This window comes from Gallinula chloropus (genome assembly GCF_964237585.1).
Source record: "Gallinula chloropus genome assembly, chromosome: 10".
NCBI lineage: Eukaryota > Metazoa > Chordata > Aves > Gruiformes > Rallidae > Gallinula > Gallinula chloropus.
The window spans coordinates 5913541-5927233 of record NC_140095.1 but is presented as its reverse complement, the minus strand read 5'-3'; the positions used below and the strand labels follow the sequence as shown (position 1 = coordinate 5927233).

The following is a 13693-nucleotide window of genomic DNA, read 5'->3' as shown; positions in this document are numbered from 1 at the left end:
AGTAGCACACCAGGCCCACAGAGAGTAGCACAGCTTAAGGCGAAGGCAGAACTGTGCTCTCAGAGACAAAGTACTAAGTGACTAACATTATGCTTGGTTCTGAGTTCTCTTGCAGCTTTTGTGACCAACAATCTGAGAAATGGACAGGAAGGACACTGGCCCCGTCCTCGAAGCGTGTATCATGCCATGGCTGAGATCTGAACCCCACAACACAACCAAGCAAACTCAAACAGCGAAAACCATGACAGCATGAGAGAGACAGATGCGTACTGCAGTGGTTTTGGGGGATTTCTGCAAGTGTGCAGAGAAGCAGCTAGGTGAGCAGGTGCTGAGCATCACCTAAGCTCCCTTGTAGAAAAGCTCAACACAAATGTAATGAGGATGAGACTACTGGAGAGTAGCAATGACCGTTGGATTAGAGCACTGAGCTACGGGGCAGAAGACAAGAGATGCATTTCTGCCTGTATCACAAAATCCCCATGTGAAAACGCATGGGTCAGATGGATGTTTCAGGATGCCTGGACCTTGGAACAGGCAAGATTTTCAAACCACCTACACTCCCACAAGAAGCAATGAACAGTAACAGCTTCAACCTGCAAGCGCTGCGAACGCCTGGAGAGTTGTTCCCTTAATCTGTAAACTCGACAAAACTGCTTTGTCTCAGCTGTGGGTATGGTAAACCACAAACCATGCACCTTGCCTGGTAATGCTGATTAATATTGTATGTCTGTTGCATAGTGTATTTATTCTACATATTCCTCGACTTGGATGACCTGCTATTTGCCTTCCATTAACCAAGTTTTAGAATTCTGCAATTGTAAATTGGTATGAACGGTCCCACTGGACAACTTTTCCCATTTACCTGTTTTACAAGGGCAGAGTGTTGTCTTGGGTAAGTAAATAACCATCTCATTTCACTATTTCTAATCACATTTTCCAAACTCTCACCTTGTTTGGAGGAAAATCTGATGATACATCTATTTTCTAATTTTCCTTCAAAGCCTCTAAAAACCGCACACCTAAGCAGCTCACCTTTCAGTTCCTTACACTGCATCTTAACACACGTTAGTGGGGTTTTTTATACAGTTAAATGTCACATAATGTAATTTGGCAGTTAGATTCTGGTCTCTACAATTCAGTAACAGCTGTAAAGCAATTTCCAGTTTTCTGAAATGGAATCAGCACTGGCTCTTTAAAAATATTTCTGTGAGCACCGATCACATGTGAAACAAAGGAGCTAACAGGGGATTTACAGAGTAAAACTAGTGGATTATACTCAGATGTGGTTAATATCATATAATCAAACCCAAATATACCCATTCCGCCGTTTGGTACTCACGAACAATTTCTATACCCTGAAATTTTATATACAATTAAGCACTCATCTTAATGACAACTTTACCCTAGAAGCAGCCACTCAAACAAGCCAAGTGGGTTTTTGCAGTTTTAGGAAATACCAGGAGTAAAACATTTATTAATCAGCAAACAACAGATGCACTCTTTAGATTAATCACTGGCCAAAGAGAAGTGAAGGAGTCTCAAAGCTGTGTCTCATGTTTGACTTTTAATGAAGAGCAGAGGTGAAAAAGGATCTACGTGACTGACTAAAGACGTCGTAAAGAAAGGGATAAAGAAGCTACTTCAAATTAAGGCGACAGATGAAGCCATCTTATTCAGATGGCGCCGCTTCGCAAAATGGAGAAACTTCCTAATGCACCGTGGAAAGCTCTATAAAATGAGACAAACTAAAGCCATCCTTGAAGGTGAACACAGAACAACAATTCTGCATTTAATAGGGATATGCCTGATGAAGGAGAGGGAAAATTGAACTGGGAACTCAGCGCCTTCCCGCTTACGACTGCTCAGTGCACCTCACTCATCCCCTTTATGCCTGGCACATAACCATGTGATGTGACAGCAAGCTACAACTGCTTACACAGGTTGTGTACACAAGAGCATGACCCTGGCCTCCAGCACAGAGCAGAAAAATGCTGCTAAATATCCTGCTCTGTCAGCTGCTATGCTCATGCGCACGGGCACAGGGACTTGCATGTCTATTTGCACACGCTAAGAGCCCATGGGAAGAAGTTCTGGTCCACAGCGCCCACCGGTGGGCTTCGGTGTAGGACTGGGTCTGCCTGTTGGATCCCGAAGCAGGCGCTGCAGGTCACCCTGTCTCTCCACGAGGCCACAGCTCACCCGGTCTCATTTGTTTCAAAAGAAACGTAACAACAACATTTGACAACAATGACAGCCGAAGCCTTGCTGAGGGAAAATGACTCACGAAGAAAGCGCGTATAACCCTCTGTTCTTTAGGGACTGGGAATTGAAAGACTTTTGCTCACCTCCCTCATTATCCTTGTTATCGGCACAGGCGGTTTCCATGGCAACGTTGCATCCAGGCCCCCTCCAGCCGCTCTGGCAGACACACTGCCAGCTGTTCTGACCCAGCGTGCATCTCCCGTTGCCATTGCACAGATCAGGGCAGCCATCTGGTTGAAGAAATGGAGAAGGTAAGTACAAGACACACACTCGCGCTGCCGCTCAGGCTTCTGACAACATTACTGTGCAGACAAAAAGGCTCGTTCCTGCTGGTGGGACAAACACTCTCCTGGCCTGCAGCCACAGCCCTGGGGTGGGGAAGGAGGGGAATGACTGGGCATACCTCAGGGACACAGGGATTCACCTCAAGCCAAGAGGCAGAAGCAGGCCTGCCATCAGCCATAATACATGTCTTAAGAATCTGGGAAAGGTTTGGAGCGTGAGCTGATAGGAATTAGTCTGCTGACAGAAGATCACAGCTCCTTATTTTTCCCACTGTAGGTGCATACACATATAGAAGGGAGAATGTCTTCTTCAACAAGCACGGCAGCGCTCAGAGTGCCTTTTGTACTGTGTCTTGTGTAATTCTCCAGAGCTGCTCTAAACACAAAGTTTAAATAAATAGCTTTGGAAATATTTTCATTCTTTAACAGTCACTTTAAAAGACCTCTTATTTACCACTAAGTTTACTTAGGTTATGGTGTAACACACTCCATGCTTTATGAAAGACACGCCAGAAGCCCACAGAATATGCATGGTTTGAACTCACTATGGATATGATGCAACTTACTGTATAATAAGAGCTGAATTAGGAACACAATCATTAATTAGCAAAAGAGCGTATACGTTTTGACAATGTCCATAGGTAATAGAATACCTTGACTGCTTTTCCCTGAAATTAAATGAGTATCAGGAGGTACTACTGTATCTTACTGAATATTCATTATGAAAAGGGTAAGAAAACCCAATTCTAGCTGTGGTAGCTACATCAACACCTAGCCCATGCAGGCATGTGTATATGCCTGGGGAGGTGGTGGAAGATTTGAGCACCCTGTAGTAGACCTCTCTCAGCTCCTCCTCCTCTTCAGGATGCTGAGCAGAAGGCTGTGTTACCATACTGGCAGTAGATACTGGATTTCAATCACTCATAAGCATTCTCATTTGGGTTGGAGATATGCTCTAACCCTAACATCTCCGCAACCACCACAGCACAGAACAGTGATCTCATTGCTGTTGGTCTGGGGCAGAAAATTCCACCTCAAAAGAGCTCACAAAGCTTCACGCTCTCTCATTTCCCACCCCAGCAGTGATGAGTCGCTGTTCGCATCTAGCTTTGCAGGGACCTGCTGCAGCCCCCTCGGGTCTCCCTGACTCGCTGGGCTAGTCCTCAGCAGTTGTTGCTGGGAGCCCAAGCTGTCAGTATTAAGTACTGCACCCCCTTCCCCAGGTATTTTAAGAGCACCAAGGAACTAATGGACACCCTACCAAGGTGTGATAAGCTTTTCACCACCTGTGAGCGAGGAAGGCGGTGGTGGGAAGTATCCTGAAAGCAAATGAATATGTTTCCTTGGAGAAGCGCCACTTGAGATGCACAGTGCTGGAGGAAGACTGATATGACAGCATGTCACCTTGTGCCCCTTGGCCTCTGCAGGTGACTGGGGACAGAAGCAACTATCAAACCAGCACTGCTGTCATACTAGTGCTGAAAGGTTGAACTGCCTTCCAGAAATCACCAATTTAGACTCTCTGTGTGTTTCCCTAACTGGCTCAGAAAGCCACAGCTCTGTGCTCCTGTCTCTCCCTACTCCTCTGAGCTGGCTTTGTGGCAGCCAGGCGATGCTAGAGAAGTTCCTCTGATCCCATGCTGCTTTCCACACTGCAGCAGGAGGTTCCCATGTGGCCTTGTGTCCCTGGTACTCGCACAACCGGTATCACAATACGTAAGCATTCACTCTTCCTCACTGGGTTGTGATCAATTAAATTTTAATAGGACTTAGTCCACACCCACATTAATGTTCAATGGAATTCTGACCTTGGAGACCTCAGCTGTCCCACTGCAAAGGTTCTTTATAGATAATAGCCACCCAAGTTCCTATGCACTGCCCTACCCAGGTGCCTGAACCTGCACCACTTCTATCACCAGCACAGCAGCTTGGTCTCCACTGAGGCTCCCGGGAGTACGACACCAGGCCTTAGGACACGGCCAAGGCACTTCCATTTTACACAGAAAGCTCATCAGTAAGTAGAAATCCTAGAAGTTTTACTTCAACACTGTTGTGGATTACAATAAAACGGTGCCCCTATCACTCAAAAGTAAGGCTATTTTGGCATTACATATTTTGGCTATAAGAAGCAGCGCTTTGCAGCACAGGTAATGCATTTTCAAGGCGTTCATTTTAACTCTTTTGTTTGACAGGTTGTGTGAATGCCTAGATTATGGATACTCTTTGAAGGGAGGCACCATACTGTAGGACAAATTATTTGGCTTAAACAAAAAACAAATAGCAATTGTGAGTACACACACACGCGCTTGGTTTCTATACTGGGGCGCTGAAGAGAATTAAATCACCGAAGCGGTTTGCTTTGCAGCACATGAACAAGATGAAAACACGAACAGTAGGGAGCTAGCAAAATCTCTGAAAAGTTTTATGGGCAGCTGGGGATTAATGGACATGACTTTGCTTTTAGCTTAGAGAGAAGGAAGCATCACTGCCATAGACATGATGTTGCTAGGAAACACTATGCTTCCTCTTTAGAGTTTATTTAACTGTGGCCTTCCATAGGCAGACTTGATGTTTCAATAATGTAAATATCAGAGAAGGGAAAAAAACAGCAGCAGAGTACAAAAAGATTCAAGTCCTTTGACAATAATTTCTTCCCTAAAAGATCTATTAAATTATTGGCATATTGACAGCCAAAACAGCTGTAAGTACTGGAGAGCTACTGAGGGTTGTATGCATTTCTGTACATGCCTGTGTGCATGTGCATATTTCTGTTTGTTTACACAGCGTTACAGGCTGCCAGACCAAAATTTGTTTGAGTTGACCAACCTGACAGCAGGCCTCCAGTATGATCTATTAATAACAGGTTTTCTGAACATGCCTATTGAAATCTTCCTCCACGTGCGCGGATCAATACGGACAAACACACTCTGCGCACGCAGCATTCGCATGTGGCGAACGGGCCTGATGCACTTCCAGGGGTGTTGGCAGTGGACAAGATCACAAAGTGCCCAAGGAGATCTCAGAGGCCCCATAAATGCTCGGTGCTCCCAGCTGGACAGATGGCCTTTGCTGGAGACGCTGGCTGTACGAAGTATGTCCTACCGCTAGAGCTCACCTCCCTGCCAAGCAGCGCATTACCGGCACGGGGAATTCACTCGCAGGGAAGGCAGTCACAGGGGGAAGGGCTATCAACATCTAGCCTTAAGAAGTAATCCGCCGTGGTGCGAAGCTCTCAGTCACCGCACAGAAAAGGGCCCTTCATGCTAAACAGACAGGTTGCTATTCCTGGGGTGTAGAGAAATTCTACTTATCTTTTCTATTACAGTATGCTTAATGGAAAATGTCAAAAAGCTGGCTTAAAGAAGAAGAAAGTGCTTGTTTAAAGTGCTAGATTGACAACCTATTTATTCACAGAACAGGCAGAGTACGGGCAACAGCAGTTCAAGTGTCTCACACTTTTCTAGCAATGTCTCTGCACAGGTTGCTGCCTTGAGAAGTGAAAAGCTCCTGTGGCCTCCCTTCTCTTTCCAAGGCTGCTGTGCCTGTGGGACCGGTAACGGGGAGCTCCTATACAGGTCTGCACGCATTAACAATTAAAACAGCAAGAAAGATTTCAGTATGTTTTGCAATGTAGTGTCAGGAATCTGTCACCAGCATCGTGACCATCAAAGAGGAGGTTTCCACATCAAAATACTAAAATACATTCTTCTCCATAGCCACAGACTAAATGCCCAGCATTCAGGGAAAGTGAAGGCTGGAAGGTGCTGGTAAAAGGAAAAAATGTACCTCTGTATCTAACAGAAAATGATGTAAAGCTGGTGTTTTGTACACATGAGATCCCAAAACACTTTTCAGCATTCTCACTAAGCAGAAAAATCTCTATAGCCTTGCAGTTCCGAACACTGGGGTTAGTGCTTAATGCCTGAATTTATTTCCTCTCTTCATTTTCTTTCCCAACTACATTGGAGTAGCAGAGCAAATTCCTTAGTGGATTTCATGGTGTTTCTTGGTTCAAACAGGCTGTTAGGTTCTTAACTTGCTCACAGTTTAAAGACCCATTGCTTTGCAAGCTAACATCATATCCCATCTGCAGTGGTAAGCAGCATGAGAACACTGATTCATGGGGTCACAAGGGCCGGAGGACAAATCTGAAACTACAATTTGGTAAGTAAAGATTCAGCAATTTTCTCTGTTTCAGTGCAGGGGGACACTTGCCACGTTGTTTCTCAGTACTTGCAATTTCCTCAGCGTATCCGTTCCACCGCACATACCCTGATAGTACATTAAACAGAAAGGAACTTCTACCACGTAGAAACCAATCCTCAATAAAAACCCAAGAAGCCTGTGGCACGAGCGTGGTAGCTTTGCCATAAAATACTTGAGTTCCTTTGTCTAGGAATGAATTAGTTTTCTATCTCTTGACTGCTCCTGATACTAAGAGGATCTTCCACAGATGCCAAGTAAATAATGTAGTATCAGAACAGGATGATATTGAACAAAACACTATGAGAAATGAGAACGTATCAATATTGCATTCATCTTATTTCACATTATTAATATTCATGGAGAAAAGGGATCAAAACGTTCGAGACCTTTGGTTAGATGCAATAGGAAAAGAAAGATCCTGTTTGAAAGCCCTTATAATCCAAAAGACAAAATGAGCTTAAAATACGAGATGCTGTTATTTGTTTGCAGAGCTCCCCACTGCCACAGCCCATGATGGGGCCCAGAAGATGCTATAGCAGTATAAATTAAAGGGCTTTTCACAGCAACAACAGAAAATAAATAGCAAGTCTAGCAAACAACAAACACTGCTGTAACCGAGGTCATCGTGAGCAGAATTGTCTACTGCTCCCTCCAGGCCTATGTAGGATTCATTTCTATAGTTTCATATTTTCAAAATTTATGAGAGATTTATGAAAAGCCAAGTTTAACAGGAAAGTTTGCAGAATCATTATGAAGAGTAAACAAAACCAATACGGACAGCACTTGTTTGTAAGAAAGTGATAGCGCTGGATATATTTACAAGAGAATCCTCATAGGTTTTATTGACAATGAATTATTCTGACACTAAGTTGTAAGGTGATTAATTCATTTTTGAACTCAGCAAATTAATTTCCAGTACCTAGGCAGTACATCACAAATTCCAATCTCATTTTGCATACACTCTGCACAGAGCTCCTGGTACTTCCACTGGCACTGACAAACTCCCGGTACAGACACGCCAGCTACCCAGACCTATGCAGATTTTCCTTTGCATAAAGTAGTTCAAAATTCCAAACCAAACATTTTAAGTAAAAGCAAAACATAAAGACTCACAGTCCAATTAATTTGTGGTTTCAGTCCAAGCCTCAATAATAAGCACTCCCACTTACGGAGGGGCCAATCACTCCGAAAAAGAAGGAAGGGAAAGGGGGGCCAGGGAAAAAGGAGTTAGAGGAATCTTTTTAATTTTAAAGCTTTCAAACTTTGAAGGAGTAGGTAGCCTTTTAGTATAATTAAAAGAAAAAGTGGAATAGGAGAGACGGAGGGAAAAAAACTAAAACCTCTCTAGGTGCTATCTTGTAACTACTCAGAAAAGCAGGCAATGTTTTTAGACTCTCTACACAGAAAATCAGATGTAAATCAAGAGGCTACACCTCATTCAAAGCTGTCTATCAGCCATCTGTCCTCCAAACTCCTCCAAACAGAATCTCCAAGCAGCTAGTACAGGTTGGCGGCCCCTCTACCCACTTAGCACACACGTGTGTGGCGACAGCCTGGAGTGCAGCGTCTTGGTTCCCTTTCCGCCCATCCCCGTTTTGCACATCCTCGAACCGCAGCAAATGAAAGCAGTCTGGGGTACAACGGTATCTACAGAACACAGAGGAACACCAGAAAGGCAGCAACGATAATAGCCTGTTTAATTTGGATTTTAGAGGATAATCACTGTTTTCATATTTTCTGTTCATTCCTTCAGTGAGTTGCTGGCATGCCTGCAGCTATCTAGCAAATAATAAATGAGGTACATAGCAAGAGGTACCTAGCAACATTGAAAATAAAATTATGCTTTTTATTTGCTATCGTTACTTTTTAATCCTTCAATTCCAAAGCCTACAGGGCTTAGTTAAGGCCAAAGAAAGGGCATGCAAATAAAAATGACACACAGCGTTTTGGTAGGTACACACAAGGGTTTTTTTCTACAGAGTAATATTTTAACTAAAATAAACACCAGAATACATCATATGCCAATGCAAAGTGGCATGGTTGAGGGAGATGTGAGGCCCCTTTGAGTGAGCCTGGCCAGTTCCAGAAGAGGGTACAGCCCCATGCAGAAGCACCGGCTCAGGTCTGCAGAGCAGGACAGTCACCCAGACTGACAGACCATTAAGAATGTATGAAAAGCCCGACTCCACTGCCCATGGCCAGAGCAGCGCTGCTTCCACTCACATGGAGCAGGAGCCTCGCCGGGGCACTGAGGGATTTGTCATTAAGATGCTGTGATTTGCTTCATTGTTTTAGGTTTTTTTTTTTTCCTTTTAATTTATTTTAGAGAATCACAGAATTAGAAGGCTAGAAAAGACCTTTGAGATCAAGTCCAACCGCACCTGTCCTCTACTAAGCCTTATCCCTAAGCACCTCATCTACGCATTTGTTAAATACAGCCAGGGTCAGTGACCAAAGCCCCTCCATGGGCAGCCTCTGCCAGTGCCTGGTAACCCTTCTGGGGAAGAACTTTTTCCTAGTGTCTAATGTGAACCTGGCCTAGTTCATCTTGAGACCATTCCCCCTTGTCCTATCATCTGTCGCTTGGGTGAAGAGACCAACACTCACCTCTCTACACCCTCCTTTCAGGTAACTGTAGGCAGTGATAAGGTCCTTCCCTCAGCCTCCTCTTCTCCAGAGAAAACATTTTTCAAACTACCCAGTACCCTAAAGGTGACCCCCACCCTGGAGGTGACACTCTTGTGTACAGCCAGAGCTCTCTAATGCCCAGCTGTTGGTGTGACCCTCCCCTTCAAGCTGCCAACAGCCAGGCAGGGAAAAGAGGATGGTAGTTTGTGCTGCACTGTCCCGAAACTTGGGGAAACCAAACAGACCTATAACCAACCCCCCCAGTCTGCTCAGAAGGGTGGATATACACAGAGAGCTGCAGCTGAGCAGTTGAGCTCAAGAATTTGGGCTATTTATGTGTAAAGAAGACAATTCCAAGAAGGAAGGCAGTCTGCACTAATGGGAAGTTTAGTCATAGGCCTGAGAAACGTCTGCAAAGTGAAGGGACCAACTGCTCTGCTGCAGCCAGGGGGCCAGATCCAGTCCTGCAAATGTGGGGTGTCCACAGGATCCCATCTCCACACAGCCCCCACAACATACATAGACTGCAGGCAGGGGTAAGGGATGGTACAAGCACAGTGGGCAGGCAGTGGGCTGTCTGCATGACCCAGCATCACTACCTGTAATGCAGCAGATGTGCCACATCCTGCACAAGAACCAACTCTGCTCATGGGGTGTAGGAGTCCAACTGAGCTTTATGGTCATTTAGAACCCCCATTTCCCTTTCGTCCTTTTCATTACCCTCACAGGGACTGTTTGGAACACATGAATGCTAAAACAGGACCTTGGTCAGGCTTTGGAGATGAAGGTCTAAGTATGTCTTGAACATCTGCAAACCACAAGAAAAGGAATTGCCTAAGCACCAACTCAGCAATGCCCATGATAACTGAGTGAAGCGAAGGGGGAAACCATAACCACCAACCCATAGACCACCAGCCCAAGAAACTCAACCACTCAAAAGTTCCCTTTTTTGAGCATGCCTGCTAACCTAACACAGGAAGCAGAGCTGGGTTTACATACAAGATGGAGTTCATGCAAATGATGAAAGAGCTACCATGATGAAAGGAACCACCATGACAGAAGAACAAAGCACAGACTTGGGTAGGGGCACTTCACACACAAACACCCCTGTTCGCAGGACCAATGCTGGATCCAGGACTGGTCATCTCCATCTCTTTTTTTCTAAGTAATGCAAAGCCTACCTTGCCCCCCCACAACGCCCACCTTGCCATCCCATAAAGCCACATAGCTCACATAGACCTAATTGTGAGGGTGCCAACGTGAATAATACATTTGTTCTCTCTGTTCCTATTAAAGTTAACATTTGCATACAGACCATAAGCGTTGTCTCACTTCAGTTCCAAAGTGAGTCGGTAAGTGTGTGTCGCCTGTCCCTGCTTTTGGACAGGGATGTGACAGGTGGCTTTATCTACGATCAGGTGATGATGGTTTCAGATGTCTACCAGCATAGGCACAGTTATCCAGAACAGATGGACATAAGTAAAGACATTGCTACAGCCCAAAAGCTACAGCTATAGAGATTCTTCTACAGGCTAAGCAGATTATTTGCTGAGATTTTGAACAAGAGCTAAAATTTGACCGTTGCAGCACATCCAAGCTACACACCGTATTCCTTCTGAACAAGGCTCAAATTCAACTCATATTCATATAGCAAATAAAGAGATACATAAAAGATGCAGTAAAACTTGTATTCAAGATAGCCAGTTCGTTTGAATTAATCTTATGGTAAGAAAATCAATTTAAGAAAATAATTACAGGTGAAATTGCATCCATAAAAACACTACTGCAGCCATAACCTTTTATTGTATTAACGTTTCTGATATGGGGTACAGGGACTGGCATCATCCTTTGTAATATGTAATATAGTTTCTGAGAAAGAAGCCTTCTCCAGTTGGATTTATCTCCAAAATAATGCCTATATAAATAGTTTAGTGGCAGTGTAATGAAAAAGTGACCTATCAGAAAGGATACGTAAACACAGTCAATTGAAGAGTAACAAGCAAAACACTGACCTCGTATTTAAAAGAATATATAACCTAATTAAAATGTAATAGCTAAAATCCCTACATTAATCACAGCGTTATGGCAAGGAGTTTCAGTAATTTGTTCCTAACAATTAGGACTCGCACATTAATTGCTCCTCAAGCTCCTTGCACACAATGCAATTTCCTTTGTGAAAAATGTGGCAATGATATTGCTTCAAAAATGTGTGTTTTACCTTTTTTGAATAGATGTTTTGGTAAAGTGTCAGTATACTTTTGGATATACTTATCAACTACAGAGCTTCGAGAATCTCCTACATGCTGAAGCACAGATTTGTGTCACCTTTCCATACTCCTTCCCATTCCGCCCTCTTTGTGTTACAGGGAGACAAAGAGGAAAAAACACAGCATAATTCTCATGTTATGTGGTATCTGTACCTGGCAAAGGGACATTTGATGCTGTCAAACCCCAGACATCGAATTCAAAAGCTCCGTTTCGTTTGGCTAACTGAAATTTATAAAATTCAATATAAATGACCTAATTTTTCCTCATTTCAGACAGAAAACAGTGCAAAGCCCTAATTTGACTCGTTACCAGCTCAGACTGTGTATGAACTCAGAATGACATCCAAACTACTGAAGTAGCTGTATTATTCAATTCTACCTTTGGAGGAAAGCAGGAAGACACATGTTCCAAAGGTTTTTCTGGTTTCCTGTTCCCTTTACGCTGTTTTCCTACAGAGCCCAGACAAATGATGCTGCTCCTCCATCCCGTGCTCCCAGGCAGACCAAGCCTGCAGCTGGAAATGGCATGATGCCATGCTTGTCTGGCGATGAACCCCACTGAACGATGCGGTACCCCTATGCCTGCTCAGATACGAACTTCTGGATTCCCTGCATGCACCAAAGTGCCGCCAAGGTAAGGCTTAATTTAAAATATTGACCATCTGAGCCCCTGCTGATATCAAAAGTACAAGATCAGGCTTGTAAAGGGCAGGATCACTTGTGGCTACCAAGGCTCTGTCTGGTAGCACCCAGTGCCCCCAGACAGAAGGCCTCCAGTCACGCTGATGTACGCTTCTCCACAGCTGCCCTGACAGGTCAGCAGAGACGACCTCATTGTCCCTGGGTGGCTGTTTGCAGGACACTAATGCCAGCCAGCCTTTCTTGTGGTCCACATCTTAAAGGGAGATCACCCTCATTACCTTTATCACTCAGAAAATTTTTTAAAAGCAAAATTATTTGTTGCAACAGTTTCAGAGCAGAGACAGAGAAGGTAATCACAGAGCCAAGTTAAATCAGACTCCCCTGGTAAGCTGGTGAACAGATACATTAAATAACTGCATCATGGTAATTCTCTAGGACTGCTGTAGAACTAAGTGTCCTACAAACAGGATATTTGTAATTAACTGTGAAACCCTGTCTTGTGCTGTGCTCACAGATTTGCATCTGAATCTAGTGCTCTGAAGCAGATTTGGTAACAATGAAATTGTTCCTAGCATTCTCCTAACACAGGATGAGCACACTGTGAGCTTTCCCACTCGGGTATGGGGAGAGGAGCAGAAGCAGCAGCAGGTGCCCTGTGCAGAACATGAAAGCTGACGCGATGGCACAAGTCACCCTTCAGTCCGAAGCGGACAGACCCGTTGGGATCTCATCCTTCTTTGTGAACCAGATTGACTCCTCATCCTCCTCGGTTGCATTGCATCAGCTGAGGGCCACGACACAAGCTGGCCCAGGTCTGCACAATTCAGCCAAACTCCAGAAAATCCTACAGGTTCTGATCAGCTCCAGGACAGCCTTGGGGCTCACAGCAGTTTGCTGTAGGCAGGTCTGTTGTACGATCATTACAATTAACACAGTGTTTGCTCCTCAGAGAAGCATGGCTTTTCTCTGGTTTCTGGCTACTGAGCGTGGGGAGTGAGAAGAAACAGTGCTAATACTTTGGCTTATGAACTGCTGCTGGTGCTTTCAAAGCCCTTCCTCCTTGGGTCACGGATAGAAGCGCTTCTCCTCTCTGAAAGGCAATGGATCACTCAGAAATGGAGAATTCCTCTCAGCAGACTGGCGTGAGCCTGACCACTCCACGAGGAAGCGACCCTTGGACAGATCCACTCCAGCCAAATGTCACAAATAACACTAGTTTAATTTTTTCCATTTCCAAACATTTTTATCCTACTAAGCCTGAACTAATGCTCAAGACCTAATGTCATTCAGGATTTTCCTGCAAGACCCAGTTCTCAGGTCAGTCATGAACTTCAGAACACATTCGTTCACTTCACAAGCCTTCCACACAGGGCTCACAGCAAACCAAGGATGTCTGAGGGACCA

General features: G+C 44.5%; 1 protein-coding gene across 6 annotated transcripts in view; it reads right to left on the bottom strand.

Annotated features, from left to right (window-relative positions):
• TENM2 (teneurin transmembrane protein 2) overlaps positions 1-13693 on the bottom strand; it is a gene marked incomplete at both ends in the record, with an annotated part of 509065 nt that overhangs the window by 48211 nt on the left and 447161 nt on the right. For all 6 annotated transcript variants that reach the window (XM_084268596.1, XM_084268597.1, XM_084268598.1 and 3 more), the window contains one exon: positions 2346-2492. In XM_084268596.1, the coding sequence (XP_084124722.1) occupies positions 2346-2492 (147 nt within the window). The remainder of the gene's footprint in view (positions 1-2345; positions 2493-13693) is intronic.